The following is a 26,025-nucleotide window of genomic DNA, read 5'->3' as shown; positions in this document are numbered from 1 at the left end:
GCTTCAGAGTGCAGAGTGGAGCTTCAGAGTGCAGAGTGGAGCTTCAGAGTGGAGCTTCAGAGTGGAGCTTCAGAGTGGAGCTTCAGAGTGGAGCTTCAGAGTGGAGCTTCAGAGTGGAGCTTCAGAGTGGAGCTTCAGAGTGGAGCTTCAGAGTGGAGCTTCAGAGTGGAGCTTCAGAGTGGAGCTTCAGAGTGGAGCTTCAGAGTGGAGCTTCAGAGTGCAGAGTGGAGCTTCAGAGTGCAGAGTGGAGCTTCAGAGTGGAGCTTCAGAGTGGAGCTTCAGAGTGGAGCTTCAGAGTGGAGCTTCAGAGTGGAGCTTCAGAGTGCAGAGTGGAGCTTCAGAGTGGAGCTTCAGAGTGGAGCTTCAGAGTGGAGCTTCAGAGTGGAGCTTCAGAGTGGAGCTTCAGAGTGCAGAGTGGAGCTTCAGAGTGGAGCTTCAGAGTGGAGCTTCAGAGTGGAGCTTCAGAGTGGAGCTTCAGAGTGGAGCTTCAGAGTGGAGCTTCAGAGTGGAGCTTCAGAGTGGAGCTTCAGAGTGCAGAGTGGAGCTTCAGAGTGGAGCTTCAGAGTGGAGCTTCAGAGTGGAGCTTCAGAGTGGAGCTTCAGAGTGCAGAGTGGAGCTTCAGAGTGGAGTGGAGCTTCAGAGTGGAGCTTCAGAGTGGAGCTTCAGAGTGCAGAGTGGAGCTTCAGAGTGGAGCTTCAGAGTGCAGAGTGGAGCTTCAGAGTGGAGTGGAGCTTCAGAGTGGAGCTTCAGAGTGGAGCTTCAGAGTGGAGAGTGGAGATTCAGAGTGGAGATTCAGAGTGGAGAGTGGAGCTTCAGAGTGGAGCTTCAGAGTGGAGCTTCAGAGTGGAGCTTCAGAGTGGAGCTTCAGAGTGGAGCTTCAGAGTGGAGCTTCAGAGTGGAGCTTCAGAGTGGAGCTTCAGAGTGGAGCTTCAGAGTGGAGCTTCAGAGTGGAGCTTCAGAGTGGAGCTTCAGAGTGGAGCTTCAGAGTGGAGATTCAGAGTGGAGCTTCAGAGTGGAGATTCAGAGTGCAGATTCAGAGTTGCATCATTGTAACAGGTGCATCAACCAACTGAGCTAGCTTGAAAAATTCCGGAGTGCAAACATACTAGATTAATAATGTAAGGTTCCTTTTGTAACACCTGCTTAGGACAGCTGCTAATCACCAAACATCTGATGCAGAGACACGCATTTTTTCCTTGACTGAAGCAACTATAACGATGATGCATATGTCATAAGTACATAGAAAGCTCACGAAAGTAAGCATGTGATGCTGAACATTTAAAAACATGATGGAATAACAATCTAGTATTTTAGCTATTCATCTTAACAAGACCAATGCATTGAACACCGTTACGTTGGCTGATAAAAGCGCATTTTATTTACAGTAGTCTAAAAGAGCAAAACTGCAGGAAAATGACCACTATACAAAATAAAAATAGCACTACTCTGCGCGCCGCCACTCCCGTGCACCATTTTAATTATGAAGACCCGGCCCGGCTCCAGTGCGTACCACTACCAACTATTTAATTAATTTTAAAAAGGCTCAGGCCAGGCCGGTAGGGCGTGCGCACCACGGCACCATAATTAATGTTTATAGGCCGGGGCCCGTTACCATCCGTCCCTGGCGTGCGTTGCGCACTGTAACTATTATAATATAGGCTTGCCTGCTTGCTTGCTTCAGCAGCAGCCGAGGGCAAATGGAGCAGGCGAGGAAGCAACAGGGGTTGGGGGGCTGGTTGAGTGCAAGGGCGAACCCAATATGGAGGGAAGCGGCACACAGGCAAGAACAGAGAGCAACACTGAGTGCGGCCCCGGGAGCAAAGAAGTACAGAAGCGAGAAAGCATGTTCTATAGGAGGGACAAACACGAGTGACAATTTGGGACATAAATAAGAAGCAGGCAAATGCGCGACAGGAAAGCAACTAATTAGTGCACGCAGCAGGCCTGGAGGCAGGCAGCCAGCAGCAGCCCTGCCCCGCCGGTCGGTGACGGAGACGGAGTGACAGACTCTGAGTGACTTACTTTGGTCTTCGGACTCGGATTCGGAAATCGGACAGGGCAGCTCAGCGTGGGCGGGCCTGGCCGCCTGGCTGCTTTGTCTTGGACTTGGAAGGCAGTTAAGTTCGTAGTTTTCGTTGTTCTTCTCTTGTCTTCTTCTTTGGCTATGCGCGCCGCCTGCCGCGCCCCATATGCCACGCACAGGGGCTTACTGCTTATTGGCCCGCATAATGTTGTGCGTGCCCTGGGGCTGCCTGGCATTGCTCACCACCACTCAGCAGCAGCCAGCCCTGCTGCCCACGCCCCCCACGCACGCGGCACGCGCATACGCGGCGGCGGAAGTGCGGAACGGAAAGTGAAAGAAAAGGATAAAGGCCTGTCCCGCGTCCCGCCGCCATTTCATAGAATCAGGCGGGCTTAGACTAAGATAACAAAAAGTGCCTTACACACTGTGTAAGGCACGGTTTGTTATCATTGTCACTTTTGCCTCATGTAATGTAACGTTTGCCTTTGTATTTTGTTCACTAGTAATGTTCTCATGTATCAGTTCTGTTTCTATTGTGAATTCGCTCTGACACCTTCGGGTGAAGTCCGCACATCCCTTCTTACTCGGCTTGCTTAGCTGGCAGAATGGTGTTGCAGCGTTGGCTAGGAGTTTATTATAGTTGAGCTTTTTTCTTTCAGTCAAACAATAAAGTAACATTCATACAACCTAAATTCAGGATGCTGCCTCCCTGCCAATGTTTTAGTCATCTCTCTTTTTAAAGTCGGGAACATTCTGTTAAAACAGCTGTTTAGGATGTAAGGTATTACTTCTCACGAAACAGACTGATTTTTGATAATGTCCTGAATGCAGCAAGGACCGTCTGAATCAATGTAAAGAATTGCAGTGTTCCTAATGTTCTATATGCGATTTGCCTTCAACTAGTAATTACCATTGGATCATTGTGTGCTGTCTCACTCTTAATGCCTGTTTAAAAAGAGTGCTCTATATGCTGGACCCAAGTATGTTGCTATTTAAACAACACCAGCGATCAATGCACGCTTCCACCACACGCACACAGAACCAGACGTCGGTGCACGCTTTCACCAGGCGCACACACACACCACCAACCGTCAGTGCACACTTTCACCAGGCACACCCCATCAGCCGTCAATGCACGCTTTCACCGGGCACACACGCCACTAGCTGGCAGTGCACACTTCCACCAGGCACACACACCATTAGCCATCAGTGCACATTTTCTACAAGCACACACACACCACCAGCCATCAGTGCACGCATCAATGGTTAGCACATCCACAATTAACTATTGTAGCAATCGCAGTATGGCGCACTTTACTTCTAAACATGTCAGTGCACGCTTTTACACCATGCACACACACCATCAGCCATCAGTGCACACTTTCAACAGGCACACACACACCACTAGCCATCAGTACATGGTTTCATCAGGCATACCCACCACCGGCCGTCAGTACACACTTTCAACAGGCACAGACACCATAAGTCATCAGTGCACGCTTTCACCAGGCACAAACACCAACAGCCGCCAGTGCACCCTTTCACCAGGCACAAACACCAACAGCCGTCAGTGCACGCTTTCACCGGGCACAAACACCACCAGCCACCAGTGCACCCTTTCACCAGGCACAAACACCACCAGCCGTCAGTGCACACTTTCACCAGGCACAGACGCCATAAGTTGTTCGTGCACGCTTTCACCGGGCACAAACACCACCATCCGTCAGTGCACGCTTTCACCGGGCACAAACACCACCAGCCAATACAGAGTTTGGAAAAGAATTCATGCAACACATTGTCATATACAATGCCAATAACTCAAACTTGAATGCTGCGAGACCTATTGCATTGCAAATGCTTGTTGATAGTTTTGCCCGAACTCAAAGCATGTAACAAGCATTGGCATAGCCAATAGGTCTCGCCTTTGGGACCATATAAAGTATTTAGTTATGTAGCACAATAGCCTTACTGCTACAACATTAACGGTTGACTATGCCAATGCTTGTTTAAATTTAGCTCTCATTACCTAAAGTTAGACTAGTTATGGCACTAGTTTTTCATTAAATGTTTTTGCGGAGTCTTGTTGTACCTGAGTTTTTAACGTAGTTTCACCTGGGGCTGAGTATGCATGAACATTTCCTCATAAGTGAAAGTCTATGGCCTGGGAATTAGCAAAGTCTGCTTTGATATGACCAAATAAAGCATGTGACTGGGCTTAAGTAAGTGCTAGTATTGGGAAATTTAGGGATAGTGGTTTGTGAAGTTGTAAAGCTTTTCCTCTGTGAACATACGTTTGTTCAAAACTTAAGCTATATATAGCCTAGTTTGAGGCTCATCACTGCAACATTTCAGTGTTGCCCAGATTTTGTTGATGTAGATATCCTCCTCTGGATATGCCTAAACCAGTTGGCTTCAAATAAAAGTACAAAATGGAGTTCAGTGTTACATGTTTAAGAAACCTTTATTTAAAGTTGGTACGTGATGCGTTTAGAAGAAAAAAAAGAGCTACCACATTAGTCATATGCTTTGGAGGCTGCTGTCATTGGAGGTATGTGATCTACTCCCTGATGCTTTTTCAGTCGTGTATTCTTAAATGGAAAATGCTCATTCCGTTGAGTTATATTGGATATAAAAATATGAAAGGGCGTTTACGGGTCCACTAAAAAATCTTTTGTCTGTGCATATGTTGCTGTAGATATAAATGCTCTACGTACTCCTGCCATTTTGTTTTGGCCTCAGGTTTTTGCAGGCTGCCTGTTCTAACAAAGGTTTTTTTAGTCACAGGTTCCCACCCTTGAGTGTGCATAGGCACTGCCTCCAGTTATATTTTTGTTGGGGGGGGGGGTTCTGCCGCAGGTTTGGCCGTGTACCAGCGGATTTTAGACTCTCCGTGTTGTCTGTTTTCTTGTGACCCACACGGTCAAATTCAACACCTGCAATCGGGGGGAAAGCCATTGCCCGTGCCCTTATTCTGAGGCGCTGCTGAGACTGACACCCATTGATGGTCTCCCACTTCCCCGAACCCTCTTAAGAGCAGTATGCCCCTCGTCTTCGACATGTTCGCGGTTGATGGAACGGACACCCAATAAGTCATTCATTAATCAGCTCATTATAGTTCCACCCCAAGTGGGTAGTGATGCATGATGGCTGAATACAGTTCTCCCCCTTCTGTGGGTTCACTGTACAAAATCTCATATATACACATGAATCGTCCCAGTGACTTACCAGTGCCTCTTCTAGCAGTTTGCCACAAATTTTCTTCCGACTATCACTCAGTCAGTGACTTCATCCATGTCACAACAGACCTGCACTCTCCACAGATGGTCAGGAGGCAGCGCTGGCCGACTATCCCCGTTCGCAATAACTCCCACCGCCCCCGTCGTGTCCTCAACCCACTGTCGGACCGCGACCTAGGCTCTCTCCTACGCTCTTATGGCCCAGGTCCGGTAAAACACATATCTAACACACACATCCCCATACCCACAATCCTTACAAATCCTCTGAGGCTCCCATCACTCAACAACAGAGGTTCCGTCCCTAACAACCTCAGAAAAGTTCCCCTCACACTAGAAGGCTCGACCACCCTTCTCTCTCCCAAACTCAAATGCATCCTACTCAATTGCAGATCGGCCCAGAGACACTCCTCCGACATCGCTGATCTCGTCTCAGCAATGGATCTGGACCTAGCCATTCTGACTGAAACGTGGCTTACTGAAGCCTCTACCCCGATTATGGACATACTAGTCCCCCCCAATTATCACATCACTAGACTGGACAGGCCTCCGGGCAAGACGGGCGGGGGAATTGCATGCATTTTTTGGAGCAACCTCTCCGTTACTAAAGCCACCTCCCCCTCCCCTACCTCCTGTGAACTCCTCTGCCTCGACATCACCAGCGAGGGCAAACAAGTTTGTGCTTTACATCTCATCTATCACCCGCCTGGTGACAACCTCATATTCACCCAACAACTCATGGACATGATCACATCAATGCCGGTCGGCAGACCACCCAAGTCTACCTGGGTGACTTCAATCTCCACTGGAACGATCAGAAAGACACAGTGGTGAATAGTCTCAAAACTTTCCTTAACGTGCTTGACCTCACCCAAATATGCGATAGACCAACACACGACAAAGGCTCGATACTCGATCTCATCATCGCCAAAGAGAACTCTACCCAACTGTGGGCGATCCAACCCTGTGACTGGTCAGATCACCACATTATTACCTTCTTTATCAACGAAAAAGTTAAACCTAACCCAGCTCAACCAACCAAATCCAAAATCCGGAAAAGGGACATGAAGAATCTTAACCCCTCTACCCTGCCTCCCCACATCGGCAATCTCCTCCTTCCCCCTTCAGGTGCCTCGGATGTTCAATCACTGACCGACCACTACCTTGTCTCTATGAATACAATAGTCCATGAAGTCGCCCCATTGCAACTGAAGAGAGTTTCCACCAAAATTTCCAACCCTTGGTATGACGACAGACTCAATGATGACAGGCGTACTATGCGAATGGCAGAGCGCACCTGGAGATCTGACCCCTCATCACTGCATCTGAAAAGGCTTAAGAACAAGAGAAATGCCTACTTCAGGAAAATAAAGCGCACAAAGTCGGACTTCTGTAGCCGCCAGTTGGACCAAGCAAAAAACAGGCCAAGAAAGCTGTTCGAACTAATCAAGACTCAAACAAAGACACAACCCGTACAATCAAACAGCACAACAAGCGACACCCCACACTGTGAAGCCTTCTCTGCTTTCTTTAAGCTAAAGACTGACAACATAAGAAATGACCTCATCATGGATGTAAGCCGATTCTCCAACCACACCAGGATGTCTAACACTCAACCTAAAAACAATGCATCTTGGCTGTACTTCGATACCTATTCGGAAGAAGCAATACACAAAGTGCTCTGCACCTTAAAGCCCTCTAATCACCTCACTGACCCCCTACCTGCTAATGCTGTAAAATACTTCATCCCCTTGCTCCTCCCTCTCTGGACCAAAATCATCAACAGCTCCCTTCAACAAGGTCTCATTCCAGACTCCCTCAAGGTGGGGCAAGTCACGCCTATACTCAAGAAACTTACAGCTGATCCGTCTGACCTAAACAATTACCGTCCCATCACCAATATCCCCACCCTGGCCAAACTGCTGGAGAAATGTGTCCAACTCCAACTAACTAAACACATTGACCAATTTGACCTCCTCAACCCTCATCAATCAGGCTTCCGAGCGAAACATAGCACGGAAACAGCTATGACACACAATTGATGACGCCCTCCAAATCCTTGATTGCAATGAGTCTTGCCTCCTCATCCTTCTTGACCTCTCTTCAGCATTTGACACGGTCAAACATGAGAACCTGCTGGAGCTGCTAAGCACTAGAATGGGTCTATCGGGAACTGTTCTCAAATGGTTTTCGTCCTTCCTTCATAACCGGTCTCAGAAGTTCAAGATCGACAATGTACTATCTACACCTGTGCCTGCAGATCTAGGTGTTCCACAAGGATCCTCCCTCTCCCCCACACTGTTCAACCTCGTCATGGAACCCCTCGCCACCTTGCTCCAAGCTTCCAATGTCCAATTCCATATGTACGCCGACGACACACAACTTTACCTAAAGCTACAATCCCCGGAAGATATCAAACATCTGAATTCCACACTTATTAACACTCAATCTTGGCTGGCCGATAATCACCTCAAACTAAATGCTCTGAAAACTGAGTTCCTACTCATCTCACCCCCGGCGAAAATTTCCACCACCCAAACCTGGCTCAATAACCTAACAGCACTCAATGTCCAACCAATCATCGTGGATTCGGCGAAATCCCTAGGCATCACACTCGACGCCAAGCTCAACATGCAGCAGCACGTTAGCAAAGCCACAAAAGGAGCTAACTTCCAAATCAACACACTGAGGAAAATTAAACCCTTCCTCCCTGCCGAAGACTTCCAAACTGCTGTACAAGCTTTAGTCATCCCTCGAATAGACTACAGAATTGTGGCCCTCAGCGGACTCCCGCTATCCACAACGGCACCCCTAAGAGCCTCCCTGAACGCTGCCGCGAGACTCATTACTGGCTCAAGAAAACACTCGCATATATCCCCAGACTTAGTCTCTAAAATGGCTGCCTTTTGAAGCCAGAATACAGCTAAAAATTGCAGTTATGACACACGCGGCCGTGCACCACAATGCACCCAACTACCTCGCTCAAAAGTTGTCTATATCAGGAGGTTCGAGATCCAATAGAAGTACAAAAAATCTACTCCTGAAACCTCGTAGATTCCGGAAAGAGAAAACATACAAGCGCTCCTTCTCAGGAATGGCACCCAGGATCTGGAATGCGCTCCCTCCTGAAACCAGGCTCATCTGTTCCACTGCACTCTTCAAGAAAGAGGTGAAAACCATCCTTCTGGCCAAGATCTCCTGAACTCTATAGGTACTGGATCAGAGACTCTGCATCGCTTTGTATCACTGTTCACCTTGTCCTTTGGCACTATACTTCTACTTGATGGTGACACTACTACGCTACCCTCTTACTACCGACCAATATATGATACACTTTGGTTCATTGAATCACCCTCCCGATGCCCCCTCTCAGTGTTCTCCCTAGCCTAAGAATTTGGTATAAGACATCCACACATCCAAGGCTTACCTGAACACTTCTGTAGTGGGATTAATGACTTGTGCCGTCTTATATTGCTTGTTTACCTGATTGTATATTGATATGTTTTCTGTACGTTATTATTATCCTACTATGTTAGTGACTATTATACTGCTCCCATTATCTCTGTTCTTTCGTGCTGCCCCTACCCCTGTCTCAGTGAAGCGCTCTGATATCTGTAAGGATCTTGTTCGCGCTATACAAAACTTTGAATGAATAAATAAATAAATACATGGTAAGCCCCCTGGCTCGTTTGCAGAGGGGGATCGAATTCCCCTTGATTACTGGGGGTCCCTGAGGGCCATGTAGCCCACCAGGAACCTCCAGGGGGCTGCGTTGCAGAGAGGTGTTCTAATTAAAAAAACGCGCAAAACGCAAAAAGGGTTCGCGGATCATGACGGAAACAAAACGAAGCGTGGGCTCCCGCACTATATTGGTAGTTAGCCCCCGGGGCAATAAAAAAATTAAGGTGGGGGGCCTGAATGGGCCCCACAGCCCTGGGGACCGCCACCCCCGGGGCTTTATTAAAAATTGTGCGGGCGGCTTTTGGGTTACTAACAAAACTTGATGGGGGGGCTCCAAGGCCTAACCAAGCCCCGTGGACCGCCACCCCGGGGCTTAGTGGGTCCTTTGCTAATATATGCAGGGGGCTGACAGCCCCAGGGACTGCCACCCCCCGGGGCTGGCTCCTACAGTGTCCCAGGGTGCCTACCCCCGGGACACTGTAGTGTGCAATGACCTGGCGGGAGCCCCGTCATTGCAAACAGCTTTGCTTCATTGAAGCAAGAGCAGGGAAACCTGCTCTTGCTTCAATGAAGCAAAGCAGATTGCTTTTCCACGTGGGGAGCAGCATGTTAGCTGCTCCCCATGTGGAATAGCAATGCCGGCTCCCGCAGGATGCGGGAAGCCGGCTGGGGAGTCGGCTGAGACCGTGGGGGGATTGGGGACTCCCCCTCCCCCCAGGGGAACCAAAGGAGAGGGCCAGCCCCGGGGGATGAGGCCCCCGGGGGTACAAGTGGCCCGGGAGGGGGTCCAGGCGTCCCTCCTCCCCAAAAGTAAAAAAGATAAATAAAAATGCAACTAGCCCACTTTTAAATAAAAATAGAAAGGACAGCCCCGGGGGATGGGGTCCCCGGGGCCATAAGTGGCCCCGGAGGGGGCCACGCGGCCCCCCCTCCCCAACAGTTTGAAAAAAAAAATAGAAAGCAGAACAGTTGTGTTTGTGTGTGTGTGTATGTATGTATGTATGTATGTATGTATATATATATATATATATATATATATATATATATATATATATATATATATATATATATATATATATATATATATATATATATATTGGGTGCACGACCAAACCAGCAAAAATGAGAATACTGGAACACCTCAGGGCAATAAAGAATTTAAATCAACAGTACCCAATGGCAAGACACTTTTCCACAGAACACAAACAAAACCCTGACCTGTTATAATTTACAGTAATTGACTGCATTGAAAAAAGAGAAAGGGGAGGGAACAGATGGCTGGAGCTCCGCAAATTGGAGTCAAAATATATCATCCAGTATGACACTTTACAGCCCAAGGGTCACAATGTGGGTGATGAGTTGGCAATTCATCTATACAGTTAGAATTGTTTATTGATATGTTGAACCACGACAGCCGCCTTAGAAATTTCTCCATTCCGATGGATTTTAATATGTTTTAAATAAGTGTGATCATACAAAACCTAGATGAACACAAGTAAGATTATCAATGTTGTTTTCTTTGCCTTGCAGGGTGAGGACACTAACTTGGAAAACATGAAGATATATGCCCACTGGGGCAAAACAATTTAGGAATTATCGCTCCTATTAACAGCATCATGCCCACTGGGGCACTATTTTGTGACTTTAATTTTCCGTATTAATAATTTTGGGAACAAACAACAGCAATGTTATTGACCTAAAACGGACTTGTTAATTTAAAAATGATGCAATAACATGTGGTTCCAACATGTGATAACATTGTGTTAATAAGTGTACCCTTGCAAGAATTTAACAACCACTTGGTTAAGACTAGCAACATTGTGAGTATTTTGTTTGTTAATTGGTCACATGCACGCAAAAAATATGTGTCTATCACTTTAAAAGGAATGGTAATGGAACAGACCTGGACCCGTGAGCAAGAAGTCGGCTGACTTCGAAGCGCGTTGGGTAATATTCCTTGTGCCTAATAAACCCTTCTGCACACTATTGGGGCTTCGACTCTGGTTCTTTCTCTATGCTCAGAATTTCCAGGAGGTGATATATATATATATATAATCACCTCCTGGAAATTCTACATATATGTTTGGACGCTTAATGGCGCAGGTGACAGAGACTTTGACTGCTTGGGCGCTGAGGAAGGCTCAACCGAGCCGAAATGCATTCGCCACAACTCGCTAATAAAGCAGCTTCCTCGTTGTTCCCCGTGTGGCCTCTACTTTCTTTCGTGTGAAGAAGGATGTGTTGCACATTTCCACGCCGGCCAGAGGCGTGTCTCGGAGGCCCCTGCTCCTTCAAGTGGCCCGGACTTCACTGGCACCCTGCCGTTGGCAGATTGTGTTTACCGAGGGATCTGTCAGCCTGGGCTCGCCCGGGTCTTGGGAAGAGAAGTAGGAGATTTATGAGGTATTCCACCTCAAGCCAGGCGGCGAGCATTGCCTGGTTACCTCCACTGAGCATTATTCCTAAACATCAAGGCTGGAGCAGTTGGGGACTCGAGGAGGGGCTTTTTGCTGGATTGTCAAGCAGGAAGATTTCTCTTGAACTTTGCGCTGTGTCCAGCATAAGCGCTACCATTATGGCAGAATTTCCCCCACCCACACCTTACCTGGCGGCCTCATGGTGCATTCTGGGTTCTGCAGTCCACGGAAGATCACGGACTTGCAGCAGGTGTGTCAGCATCTTCTTTGGGGGCGGAGCTTGTTGTAGGACTTCCTACATATATGTTTGGACGCTTAATGGCGCAGGTGACAGAGACTTTGACTGCTTGGGCGCTGAGGAAGGCTCAACCGAGCCGAAATGCATTCGCCACAACTCGCTAATAAAGCAGCTTCCTCGTTGTTCCCCGTGTGGCCTCTACTTTCTTTCGTGTGAAGAAGGATGTGTTGCACATTTCCACGCCGGCCAGAGGCGTGTCTCGGAGGCCCCTGCTCCTTCAAGTGGCCCGGACTTCACTGGCACCCTGCCGTTGGCAGATTGTGTTTACCGAGGGATCGGTCAGCCTGGGCTCGCCCGGGTGTTGGGAAGAGAAGTAGGAGATTTATGAGGTATTCCACCTCAAGCCAGGCGGCGAGCATTGCCTGGTTACCTCCACTGAGCATTATTCCTAAACATCAAGGCTGGAGCAGTTGGGGACTCGAGGAGGGGCTTTTTGCTGGATTGTCAAGCAGGAAGATTTCTCTTGAACTTTGCGCTGTGTCCAGCATAAGCGCTACCATTATGGCAGAATTTCCCCCACCCACACCTTACCTGGCGGCCTCATGGTGCATTCTGGGTTCTGCAGTCCACGGAAGATCACGGACTTGCAGCAGGTGTGTCAGCATCTTCTTTGGGGGCGGAGCTTGTTGTAGGACTTCCTACATATATGTTTGGACGCTTAATGGCGCAGGTGACAGAGACTTTGACTGCTTGGGCGCTGAGGAAGGCTCAACCGAGCCGAAATGCATTCGCCACAACTCGCTAATAAAGCAGCTTCCTCGTTGTTCCCCGTGTGGCCTCTACTTTCTTTCGTGTGAAGAAGGATGTGTTGCACATTTCCACGCCGGCCAGAGGCGTGTCTCGGAGGCCCCTGCTCCTTCAAGTGGCCCGGACTTCACTGGCACCCTGCCGTTGCCAGATTGTGTTTACCGAGGGATCGGTCAGCCTGGGCTCGCCCGGGTGTTGGGAAGAGAAGTAGGAGATTTATGAGGTATTCCACCTCAAGCCAGGCGGCGAGCATTGCCTGGTTACCTCCACTGAGCATTATTCCTAAACATCAAGGCTGGAGCAGTTGGGGACTCGAGGAGGGGCTTTTTGCTGGATTGTCAAGCAGGAAGATTTCTCTTGAACTTTGCGCTGTGTCCAGCATAAGCGCTACCATTATGGCAGAATTTCCCCCACCCACACCTTACCTGGCGGCCTCATGGTGCATTCTGGGTTCTGCAGTCCACGGAAGATCACGGACTTGCAGCAGGTGTCAGCATCTTCTTTGGGGGCGGAGCTTGTTGTAGGACTTCCTACATATATGTTTGGACGCTTAATGGCGCAGGTGACAGAGACTTTGACTGCTTGGGCGCTGAGGAAGGCTCAACCGAGCCGAAATGCATTCGCCACAACTCGCTAATAAAGCAGCTTCCTCGTTGTTCCCCGTGTGGCCTCTACTTTCTTTCGTGTGAAGAAGGATGTGTTGCACATTTCCACGCCGGCCAGAGGCGTGTCTCGGAGGCCCCTGCTCCTTCAAGTGGCCCGGACTTCACTGGCACCCTGCCGTTGGCAGATTGTGTTTACCGAGGGATCGGTCAGCCTGGGCTCGCCCGGGTGTTGGGAAGAGAAGTAGGAGATTTATGAGGTATTCCACCTCAAGCCAGGCGGCGAGCATTGCCTGGTTACCTCCACTGAGCATTATTCCTAAACATCAAGGCTGGAGCAGTTGGGGACTCGAGGAGGGGCTTTTTGCTGGATTGTCAAGCAGGAAGATTTCTCTTGAACTTTGCGCTGTGTCCAGCATAAGCGCTACCATTATGGCAGAATTTCCCCCACCCACACCTTACCTGGCGGCCTCATGGTGCATTCTGGGTTCTGCAGTCCACGGAAGATCACAGACTTGCAGCAGGTGTGTCAGCATCTTCTTTGGGGGCGGAGCTTGTTGTAGGACTTCCTACATATATGTTTGGACGCTTAATGGCGCAGGTGACAGAGACTTTGACTGCTTGGGCGCTGAGGAAGGCTCAACCGAGCCGAAATGCATTCGCCACAACTCGCTAATAAAGCAGCTTCCTCGTTGTTCCCCGTGTGGCCTCTACTTTCTTTCGTGTGAAAAAGGATGTGTTGCATATATATATATATATATATATATATATATATATATATATATATATATATATATATATATATATTCACGCTCCAAGGTTGTCCACCATGTGAGTAGCACGCGAGCAGCAGCTTTATTTATGTGTAGGTGAGGACGGGGATCCGCTTGTAGACGCCGCTCCGTACTGGATCTGCCCGACGCGTTTCGAAGCTCCATCTGCTTCTCTTCAGGGGCTTTAACGGAAGCGGTGTGCGCACCCGCTACACTTCTCCAATTATATAACTCGCCCGTCGATGGGAGGCTCCAGTGAGACTTCTGGGAAGTGTAGTACGGAAAGCACACAATCAAGTCCTGTATGGACTCCACAAGGACCATAAGGTGGACAACCTTGGAGCGTGAATATATATATATATATCCACACAAAACAATTACCCCATGTGAGGAGGCCACCACAGAGGATAATCTTCTGCAAACGAGGGCTCCACTGGATGTACCCTGTCGCCATCCATCAAAGTATGTGGCTCAACATCCGTGCTTTTATCTACCCATTGTGGAATTATTTGAACTGTTACTTTGATGCATGCAGCAACACCCACATGGTTTTTTTTTATGAATGACAGACACTGCGAGTACCATAATGCGTTGTTTACCCCCAATGGGGCGGGACTACTGCATACGCCCACTGAGGCAGAATCAATTAAATTGAGCAGAAGGTCTTAGTCGAGAGTTTGCTGCTTTCATTCACGGAGGCTCGTGAGCAAAGATATTAGATCCGAAACGTGTAGAGCCGCACATGCATGACGAAAGTTTGGAGGCTGAGTGGTGTTGCTGCCTTAGCATCTGAGGAATAAACTTCTGTGAGGACGAACTCTAAAGGGGCAAACTTGTGTATTGATAGATATATATACATATCAATCCATTTGCGCCTACAACAAAAAGCTCTAATTGCTAAATGTGCAATATAAGTTGAATAAAATTACCCCATTACCAGCAGTATTACCACATACTCAAGGAATATTTTTCTTTTTCTTGTAGATCATTTCTCCCACTGCTCTATTCTTAGCTGCTAAAGTGGAAGAGCAGCCTCGAAAACTTGAACATGTCATTAAAGTAACACATGCCTGTCTAAATCCCCAAGAGCCACAGCTGGATACAAAGAGTGAGGTGGGTAGCAGTGAAGTCTAATTCTGGTGTTTTTTTATTTTTTATTTTAAACGGGTTCTATATGGCTTCTATTTTTTTTACTTTACCATACCTCCATGTTCACATCTCCAACTCTTATGCATTTTAGCAAATCTCACTTTAGTAACCAAGGGATACATATCACCAGTGTTTTATTTCTTTTTATATTTTTCAAGTATTCAACTCGTTCTGTGGGGGTTTCGGGATAAACGTTGCTAATTGCAGGCATACTGTTTACACATCTGCCTTTATGTTCAGAAGCGGACTACTGCTTACTTCAAAATCTTCCTAAAGTGCCACTGAGTTTGGTGGTGGGGGGGGTGTGTGTGTGTGTGTGTCTACTACAACAATGAGGAATTGAACATTAGGTTAGGCGTCGTCAGTTGAGCATTACAAGGGTTAATCCCTGAAATGCAAATGGCTTGTCACAATTAAGAGGTCCGCTTTGTAAAGCGGTGAGAGTATTTTCTAGTTATTCTGATACTTTGATAACTTGATGCACTTCAACTATATGTATATATTCATTCTTTAGGGATACCTACAGCAGGCACAGGAACTGGTCATACTTGAAACAATAATGCTTCAATCTTTAGGTAAGTTTATTTTTTGCACTACAAATGTAATGTCTGGCATATCAACCAATCTGATCGAAAATTGAACCTCTGCAATACTTTACACACAGGGGTTATTGACGAGTAATTGTATAGTGTAGCTTCTGGTACAGTTCTGCACAACCAGAATTAAAGTGACTGTTGTAATTGATTGTAAGAAACTCAGACACGAGCAATTATCTTACAGCCTATTCCTTTGCAGAGCTATATTAAACTAGAACCTTCAAGACAACATAAACGTCCTTGCAAGTTTAAAGAAAAGACATTCAGAGGCCATGCAAGTCTGATAAGAGGGGTGATGGGTTGTAAATGTTTTGCCATATGCATTGTCAAATACTGGCCTAAATTGTGCCAGAGCTGCTTAATAAAACACCAGCTAATTGATTATAGGGTTGCTCAGTGGGGAAATTTGCCAAAGTATTTTCTTTGCAAGGTAGATCGGAGGTAGAAAGTAACATGGACGACAGATCCATGATTGTTGTTTGAACTCTGACTCAAACTCCAGAGAAACCAATTCCCAATGTTGTCCAACTTAATTTTCAAAAGTCTGGCAAAACTGGGCTGTTCTCAAACCGGAAGAGAAAAGTTATTTAACCCCTTCGATTCTCGTCATGCAGTCCACTGATCGTGTGCTCATGAGGAGCTGAGCTCGTCATGAACAATGGTAAATAATGGTCTTCAGCACAGGAGGGGAATCTCCCTAGCAGCCAAGGTGTTAAAAGATGTTTCAGATGTAGAAAATCAAGAGTTCGAAAGCAGTCCATGAAGAAAACTTGGTCACGTTCTTCCGGTCGGGCCAAGACCGCCTAAGTAACAGGTATTAGGATTGGTCATTGGAGAAGCCTTTGGTATTGTGGTAAACTATCAAGGTCACATAGATGCCACTCCTAAGACATAAATCGTTGTAGGTTCTGTCTTTTTATATTCCAAAGGTTAGAGGCATGCACTAAATCATGTGACCTCTGAGGTGGCTGATTATTGCCAGAGTTGTTCTTGGTGCCTTTTACATGACTTCGTAGCTTAAATGTTTCAAATGAGTCCTCTTTCTGTGGTCTATGAATTGTCGGCCTCCGAAGTGCAACACATGAAGGCCTTTAGAGTAGATAGGAATTTTAAATAATAAACGTGTCTCCTTAGAAATTTGTTTACACAACTATCTTTGCTTTGTTTACATTGTCCAACTCCTTTATCTTTTCCGCAATGATGAACCGGCAGGCTGGTTAGAGAGTGCAGGTAGCCAAGCTGAAATATGTTAACACTTTCTTCTTGTACATGCCCTGCACACTAAATCAGTCTTAGAACAAGCTTCTATCTCTGGTCTTGGGGCACCAGCCCTATTACAATGTATTGAATTTTCTACTTTTTTGCATGAATTGCCTTTATTGACTGAAAAGTTTTTAAATGTCATTTTCCAGCTTGAAGTTCTTAAATAGTGTGCTGCATGGTGAACTTGTACACACAATAATACTCATCTCTGCTTAAATGGGATTGGGCAGATATTTACTTCAGTGCTGTATACTGGTCCGGGTCTAAAGGCTCATGCAAAAATACCAATGTCCATTTAATGATATCAGATTTGTATCCGTGCAGTTTGGTTTACTGTTGTGCATGTACACCCTGTGCATTCCATATGTGATTTTTGTTCAAATATTACTAGTCACCTTATGTTTTACTGAATGTAAAAATTTGCTGTAAAGGGTGCATTTTCCCATAGCTACCCAACACTGCTTGTAGAGGCTAGGGCTGGGCGGTGAACTCCGCTCCGAGTTTTTTTTGCGCTCCGCATAGCTCGCTGAGTGTAGTAATCTCCACGTAGTGCAGCAGAGTTTTGTAGAGGCCAGCTATTTGATTGTGGAGAAAGGAACACCTTAAAGTGGATACTCCTTAAGAATCCTTGCATTACTATTCCATTTTTTCTGCAATGGTCTCAGCTTAGCTAGCACAAATAATACAAACATGTCCTGTTGTTTCATAATTTTCTGATAACTTCTTTTTCAGGTTTTGAGATTACCATTGAGCATCCTCATACCGATGTGGTGAAATGTACCCAGTTAGTGCGAGGTCAGTGATTTGATAACATTTTGTACAACTGTATTTTATAAATTCTTTTGCTGAATTTATAGCTTGCACTTTGCATTAACTCTCAGCTGTACTTGAAAATGTTTAGATTTGTACGTTCATACCTAAAGCTAACAAATTACAAACATGATTGTATTTTGAGGAGCAGCAGGTTACTAATTTCTAGTGTGTCGGTGCAGGATCCGATTTTGGAGAATGGTCACACAATCTGTGTATCTGGTTCCCTGGTAGACTGGGGTGCCGAGCACTAAAGAGTACCAAAGTATAGTTTGAAGAGGACGCAGTGAAAGATTTCCTGGACCTGCTCATACAGTTTGGGCAAGATGTTATTGGATCAGGAAACTGAGTAAGGCAGAGTTCCACTTCAAACCTCGTAAGGATGAAGTTATCTTTTGAGGCAGAACCTAGGCGGGAGGTGCCTTGGATGTTGAAGGTGTGTGAATGACAGGACGTGGTCGATATGGAAGGATTAGAATTGATCCCTGCAGTTGCCCAAACAACAGTGGCATTTGGCCCGCAGTTCAAGATTGATCGAAAACATAGCTGGTATGGATAGGATGAGATTAAGGCATGTTAAATAATGATCAGTAGTACTGAAAGCAATAACTGAGAATGAAATATTTTTTAAGGGTTGTTGGTTGGTCGATTGGTTTGAGACTAGTAGAGATGGAGGACATCAGGATTGTTGGGTGTAATGAAGGCGGAGAAAACAAAAGTGATGCCTTGCAGTTATTAATGAGTTGCAGACCATTGGGAATTGAGATGTGAAGACTTTTCACAGTATAGGGAAAGTCAGAGTGCGTTTATTTTATAAATGACTGTGGCTTTAAATGGTCCGTTGGCAGAGGAGTGATGGAAGGTGCACAGTTAAACACTAGCATTTATTATTGCACTCTGCCCGGATAGGATCTATCAGATTGTTGAAAAAAGCCTAGTGATATATTCAGAATTTGTTCAAAGTTATTTAATGTGGCTCTAGGCAGTTTCTAGGGAGAACTGTATATTTAAAATATTGAACAGACTGCTTGCGTTGAAATGCAAATTTGTGTTAAGTAATTAAATTGCTATGGTTCAGCAATATCTCATGTAATGACTTGGATGAAATACAGTTGAGAGGCTACACTGTGTCTTGTTTTGCTTGGCGGTGTGTACAGAAATATTTTCTTTATTGGTTTCCATTGCTATATTTGTCTTCACCAGAGATTTAACTTTCCTACGTGGGTGCCTGTCAGTCATCAGATTGATTTATGGTCTCTTACCACCTGGTACTAGTGTACTAGTGTAAGTAACAAGGGAAGATTTTTTTTTAAAGCTTGTGTTGGCAACTGTAAAACTTTGTTCCACCATCTCTTGATATTGGTAAATAAAAACTTGTTAAGCCGCTATCGTGTTTGGCAAAAACAGGCATGTTGAGACACTTAAAGGGTGGCTTGTCTAGCTTTCCTCCTTCCTAAGGTGTTAGTTTATCTTTTAACAATTAAATCTGCACCGGTTATCCAGTGGTTTTGTCAACCTCATTGACTTAGCCTCGGGTGGTGTGTAATCTAATCTACTTCTGGACTGGCATTTCAACCCATTCAAAGATATAGAAACACGTATTAATGTCAACATCACCTTTGTCGGTCAAAACAAGACTACATTTGATATATTACAAATTAAAAAAGAAACGACAACAGTGTTTTAGGCTCTACAGTGACATAGTAATGACCAGTGTGACTAGATGGGGGAGTGTGCATTTTTTGCACACATATGCAGTGTCCTGTTCAAGACTTACTGAAACAATAATTGTCTGGTTTTGAAACCACCTCTCAATTTCGCATTTGAATAGGTTCCACCTGATTCCATGTTTTTTACTGTCATTGCTTAAAAATAGTTAGCATTTTCTTCCAATAATAGATTGGTTTTCTTTCTGATCTAGAGCAGTTTGTTTAGACATCTCATTCCATATGGAGTACGAAGAATGCCTACATTACAGTTACCTTCTATTAAGCCTAAACCCACAAAACTAGAAACTCATATACATAGTTTTCACCACCAGTCCATTACACAGTACTAAAGCCACTGTGCTGGTGCGGAGCTATTGAGTTGAGATTCCACATGTGTAAATAAATGCACACACCTAACCTCACTTGGGTCCAACAGTTAATGCTTCCAGCTGGAGGTAACCTGGGTGCACATCTGGTAAGAAAATTCTGCTACCATCCAGCAAACCTTCCCGTGTCCGGGTGGCGGTTGCCATATAGGCGGAAGGGAGGGAGGAGCAGCTGGGTGGCGAGGGGGTGTGGCCGCAGGAGGCAGCGGCGGGGAGAAAACCGAGGGATACAGAAGGCAAAAGGGGTTCAGAAAGGTAGCAGAGAAAGACAAAATACAAAAAAGCAAACTCTCCAGTCTGCCAAAGGACCTCCATCACTGGTCTGCCTCCTACGTTGCTATTTGTGTCTTCTTCTCGGTGATTTCTCATTGCATTTAGTATGCATCATTCTCTTTTAGTTTTAGTGACTCTTCATGCAGCCCAGAAGGTTTTGCATTGTTTCTCAAGATTATCCACAAAGGACTGTGCAGGCCTAGACCAGCCTACCGATGCGAAGGTTAAACTCCATCCCTTGAATTTCAGTAGGTCACCCTAATAGGAGTCTTTCACAGATATGGGTCTCTGTCTCAATGACTCAACTTATCGCCTCTAGGTCGTATTCTGCTGTTCTTTATCCTTGAGTAGCATCCTGGCAAAGCTAATTTTACAGCTCTCCCTAATGGCGTACTTGACAAAGAGAACCAGTATGGAGTCTTTTACAGACTTTCTTCAGTGTCCTAAGGATTTAGAGAATTTGGGTAAGTAAAGTTTCAAATCTGAAGACCACCAATCTATGAATCTTTCACACTGAAGGGAGTGTTACTTGTCATCGTACTTTTCCATCTTGGTGTTCTTCCCTGAATTCTTGAATGACCCACCCTCTTCCCAAAGTTAGGAGTGAACCATGGTCAGCTGGTAATAGTGAAATCATAATGCCGTACTTGAGTTCCACAATGAACTGAACCTTCAACCTAGCTGCATTCTCTTTTGGGCCTATAGCAAAGTGTTTTTTCTGTTGTTTCTGTCTGCATGGTCTGTTTTCCCTCTTTCCATAATTTATTCACTCTGTGTTGATTTCCTAGTTAAGGTGAATATATAAAGGCAGAGCTAGTAAATCTTTTAACCAGCGTGTAAACTGACTTTGGAAGGCAGACTAGGTCTTCCCCTCATTTTCCTACCATTCACGTGGTGTCCTGTGTTTCATCAGAGTATTCCTTAAAGCTGAGTGAATTCTGTGGGTGACCATAACATCGATCTCCTGTGAAGATTTATTGGATCTTAGAATTGTAGTCTGAACTAGCACTTTTGATGACGTTAGCCTGGCGGATATGTATGGTAATTTTCGGGGGCTCTGCACCATCAACCCCGCCTGTGAAAAAGTAATATTTGTATACGTATTAAAATTATTTGTTGTGGACATAGTCAAAAAGTCTCTTTGATGGAATGACCCTACTGCCCTTCCCTGGCAAAATGTTACTCTAGTGATGGGTAAATTGAGAGTACCTGTGGTTAGATTGACAGTTAAGTTGAACTGCCTACTGAAGCAGCTTTATATAACTTCTGCTTAATGATTAGATAAGGCAAAACAGTTATAGATTCTGTATTGTATATGCTACGTTGGTTATTTCGGTGCTGCATACTCTTCAGATGTTTAAGACCACGCCATTGACCTTCCATTTGACTGTAATATATTCTCTTTAGATGAATATGGGCTCTACATGAAGTGGTGGTTTTGAATTAGTTGGACCAAAGCACCAAATCTTTTCTCCGATTTGCGAATCTGGATTACCCAAGCTTGCCATGATTTTGAGATGGGATGGCTTGCAAAGCCAGGTGTACTACAAAGTGTAGTGTATATATAAATCTATCCCAACCAAACATTGCCAGTCCTGATTTCATGAAGACTAGGCCAGGTACCATTTGTTCCCTTGTAGTAAATGTGTTCTTGTTATGGTTTTCTGGTGTGTATGGTTTTACAGGTCATTTGATAGATTTTTTTTTTCCATTGAAGACTATCTGTGTTTCTCTATTGCTTGCTGCAGTTTATTAGATATGACTGCCTTTAGAAGTCTATTCTCTTTAAAAGTGAGTGAATGATCATAAAAGATTGCTCTGTGGTGTTCGGTGTAAGGACCCTGCAGTAACCGTATTTAATAACAGGCGTGCATACTTTGTGTTCCATGATGCAGTGTTCCTCCTCCTCTCTTAAAATGCTAAAAGTACAAGACAAAGTAATAGGTTGCAGCGCTTTTCAATCCGATTAAAACACGGACAGTGGCCACCCTGTAATGCAATTGAATGGCTAAATGTGCCTTCAATTTGTGATCATTAGTTAGCCCTCGTCTACATTTAAATCTCTTAGGGAAGAATACTGGACAGCTGTTGTGAAAGGTGAGTAATTGGTTTTTCTTTTCTAATACAGAATTTTTAAATATACTATCAATCTTAAAGTATAACTTTTGTATAAGTATTTCAAATGCATAACGTTATTGCCATGGGGCAATTCAATTTTTAGTGAGTTTTTAATGAAAACGTGTTTCTACAGGGGCACTCTATATCCATAAAACTGAAGGCAGGGACTGTGCCCATACCAAATAGTCTTTGGAGTACATTTTAAATCTTAATGAAGCTCAGGGAATGTAATGTTTTATAGTCAAATCAAATTTAGCTTTATTCGATTTTAGGTGTTTAAAATCACCAAAGCATACACAAACATTTAAAAACATAAAACATTTGATATGATCTTTATACATTATCTAGTGCAAAGTGCATATTGTACATTCAGTTAGCTTACATAGTAATAAAGGCTGAGCAATAATCACATCCTTTTAATTCATTTAAGCTTTTCCTAACTCTGAAAATATTTTTCAGAAAACCAGACGGAGAAAAATAATTAAACTATCTAAAAATTGTAAATATTAAAAAGCTGGTCTACATTGTCTCAAACCTGCTTGTTTTAATAATGGAAGAATCCATCTAGTTCTTTTCCTTGCATAAAATTTACAGAACAGTATCACATGAATGGTAGATTGGGGTGACTCTTTATCGCAAGGGCAACGTTCTGTGGACCAATCATTAACTTTTGGATAACTAACAAGTTGATGAAAGCTATTGAACCTGACTTGAGTCAGGAGATACCTATCACCCTTGATACAGCATAGAAGATGGGGTTGAATGTTGAACGTAATCTGGGTCATTTGATGTTGGACTACCGTCCTTTTATTCATTTCCAAGGCAGCTCTAAGAGACTAAGTGGGATAGACAAATTATTTTGATCTCCTTTCTAGGGATGGTACACAATTTCTCTGGTTAAAAAAAATAGTAGTCAAGATGTCCTATGTCGCAATTTTTTTTTTTTTTTTTACCTAGTTCAACAATGTAATTTTCCCAGCATGGTCCAAATTTATTGCGTTCCTGAATATTTCTCTATTTAAACTTGTGATGCTAGTGGTCCATGCATGATGCCATAATCAAACGGGTTGAATTTTTATAATATCTGAGACATACGAGATACCGAGCTTACTTTGACAGTTAAAAACCGGAAAACTAGCTGGAACTAAAATAAATCTTAAAGAATTTTCCACTCGTTTAATCAAAGAAACGTCATGGTAACCCCACAGTCCGTACCCAAAAATCGCAATGCTAATACATTTGGCCAAATAGGCCCCCTGCTATACTTAGGATTTATTTCCCATTTTCTTAGAGAAATTATCGACAGCAGCGGTTGACTTCCTAAATAACACTCCTACTCCTCACCCCCGGGCCCCATGAGCCTGAATTTGCAAATAAAACACCCAGATATGTAAAGATGTTTGTGGAGTCTACCCTATTAACCCCCAGGGAATGCCATTACATTTGTTTCTCCCCTTCCCACATGTAATTACAAATGTTTTTTAGCATTTAGTTTCAGTTCTAAATAATCCATGAAGCAGGAATATGTTTTAAGGGCTTTCTGCAATCCCAACTTCGTGCGGGCCATCAGGACTGTCTCGTCGGCATAAACGAGCTCCTTCAAGCTCCTGCTCTAAGGCATTGCTATATAGGGTAAAAAGGAACGGCGCAAGGACACACCCCTGTCTACGGTAAACGGCACGGTGCATTCACCGTTTGTACCGTAACGCACCTTAGCCGAGGCCCCAGAATATAGTTGCTTTAGGAACTGAATTATGACCGGGTCAATCGTCAAATTTTGTAATCTACTCCATAATTTATTATGTATTACGCAGTTGAATGGAGCAGTTAAATCTGCAAACGCCATGTAAAGTTTCCCACCCTTAGCCTGAGTACATTTTCCTATCCGGATGTTTAGGTTCAGGACTTGCTCGTTTGTCCCCAACCCCTGTCTAAAGCCATATTGTACATCACTTATTATATTGTTTTCTTCTGCCCAATATTGTAATTTATTCGGAGCGACTCTACTAATGACCTTCATTAGGGAGTCTAGTAGTGATATCGGGCGATAACATGCCGGATTATCACATTCTCCTTTTTTAAATATTGGAATAATTACTGACTCAGACCATGTCTTTAGGAGCACAGCTGGCAAGTAAGACCCTGGTTATCAAGGGTGACCATAGGGATTGAGTAGATTTAAATAAATAGGTTTCCCATCAGGCCCTGGCGCCTTACCTCCCTTGCTTGCATTTATTGCCTCTATCACCTCATCCTGGGAAAACTGAAATTCAACCGGCTTAAAGCTAGTTGGGGTTTCCTCTTGCTTGTATAAAAGACCCTGAGGGGATTCCTCTTGTATCCGGCTACTATAGACATTAGAGAATTAATCCACCCATGTCTTCATCTATTGCGACCGCAATTGTCTCAACATCCTTTGTTTTTAAAAAATTTGCATTGACTGCCTGCCAAAACAGCGAACAGTCTTTGCTCATTTATATAAGTATTTCAAATGCATGACATTATTGCCATGGGGCAATTCAATTTTTAAACCATAGTGAGTTTTTAAAGGAAATGTGAGTATTTCTACAGGGGCACTCTATATCCATAAAACTGTGAAGGTGGGTCCTGTGCCCTACCAAATAGTCTTTGGAGTACATTTTAAATCTTAATGAAGCTCAAGGAATGTAATGTCTATTTGTACTGTATCTAAGCTTTAATATGCTTCTTGTATCATGTTATGTGTAACATTTTAGACCTTTTAATGACTTGTAAAAGCAGCAGTTTTCTTCTCCTTAGCAGTGCTTATCAATTAAAATAAATTGCATGTGTGAATAAATAGTTTAGTATCTTCAATTTCTTGTGATTGTACCAAACCAAATCCAGTTCCACTGGACATACCACAACTATTTTAATATTGATAAGTGAGTGTGAGGTTTTTGAAACCTCTTCAGCAATTTAAACAGCTTTTTTCTTTGTGAAAGTTGTAAAACATTTTCAATGATCGCGTTTAAGGGTTACTCCTACTTAAACAATTCTTTTTAGTGCAGTGAAATTGATATTATATGGAAAGTATGATGATTTTTAACATTGAATGGTGTTTGTGCTGATAAGTAACAGAATTTTATCTTTCTTGCAGCAAGCAAGGATTTGGCACAGACATCCTATTTCATGGCTACCAACAGGTGGTTATCCTGACACTCTTTGTTGCACTGTTATAGCACACTAGCTTCCTGTACTGCAGGGCCCCCTTCATGTGTCTTATTACCCTTGTTGCACCAGGAGATTGGGCCATCTGCTGTGGTGGCACCTTCTTGTGTGCAGTGCGGTGTATAGTACAAGGGCCATGTGGGCACGAAGGGGTTAAATGCACAATGAGAAGTGTAGTGGTGCTTTCTGATCTCATTTTCTCGATTGAGTGCATAAATCTAAAATTGGTAGCCTGAATAGCATCTAAAGAGATAAACTTAACCTAGAATTTCAAGCGCATTGGTAAGTACCATGATATTTCTAGTTAACACTTGTAGTTAAATGGCTAATTGTAATTTAATAGAATTCTAACCGTTAAAATTTACTGAAAACAAATCTTTTTTTAAAGCATCTTAAGTGCTTCAAGATCAAATTTAGTGTTGTAAACAAGTCTTAAAATAGTAAACAGTAATGCTTTTAAATGGCTTGCGTTACTTGAATTCATTGTTTGAAGTAAATTTGGTATTTTGGCAACCAAATTATTTTAGTTATCCTATAATTAAATGAAGAATCTCAATTTTGAACTGTTAGTTGTCTTTAAAATTCTGTCTCACGAAAAATAATTTAAGTTTGTTTCCCTAGATATCACTAGTTCTTGCTGTATTCAGAGCAGTCTATGAATGTCAATGTGCTAATTTGTATAAATGCTGTGTACCTAATTTCTGTTTTGTTTAGATCGATTGTTCTCTGCCTTATCCCTGTTTCGTTTATGAGCTATA

At 44.2% G+C, this 26,025-nt stretch overlaps 1 protein-coding gene across 2 annotated transcripts in view; it reads left to right on the top strand.

The window, feature by feature from the left end:
• The window catches only part of CCNT2 (cyclin T2), a 70,709-nt gene that overhangs the window by 19,089 nt on the left and 25,595 nt on the right, over positions 1-26,025 (top strand). For both annotated transcript variants that reach the window (XM_078681811.1, XM_078681810.1), the window contains exons 3-6: positions 14,759-14,887; positions 15,438-15,498; positions 17,515-17,577; positions 25,197-25,242. In XM_078681811.1, the coding sequence (XP_078537937.1) occupies positions 14,759-14,887; positions 15,438-15,498; positions 17,515-17,577; positions 25,197-25,242 (299 nt within the window). The remainder of the gene's footprint in view (positions 1-14,758; positions 14,888-15,437; positions 15,499-17,514; positions 17,578-25,196; positions 25,243-26,025) is intronic.

The sequence above is a fragment of the Lissotriton helveticus genome, chromosome 3_1, assembly GCF_964261635.1.
Source record: "Lissotriton helveticus chromosome 3_1, aLisHel1.1, whole genome shotgun sequence".
In the NCBI taxonomy this organism is placed as follows: Eukaryota; Metazoa; Chordata; class Amphibia; order Caudata; family Salamandridae; genus Lissotriton; species Lissotriton helveticus.
The sequence above is the reverse complement of the archived record's forward strand: the minus strand, read 5'-3'. Positions and strand labels throughout refer to the sequence as shown.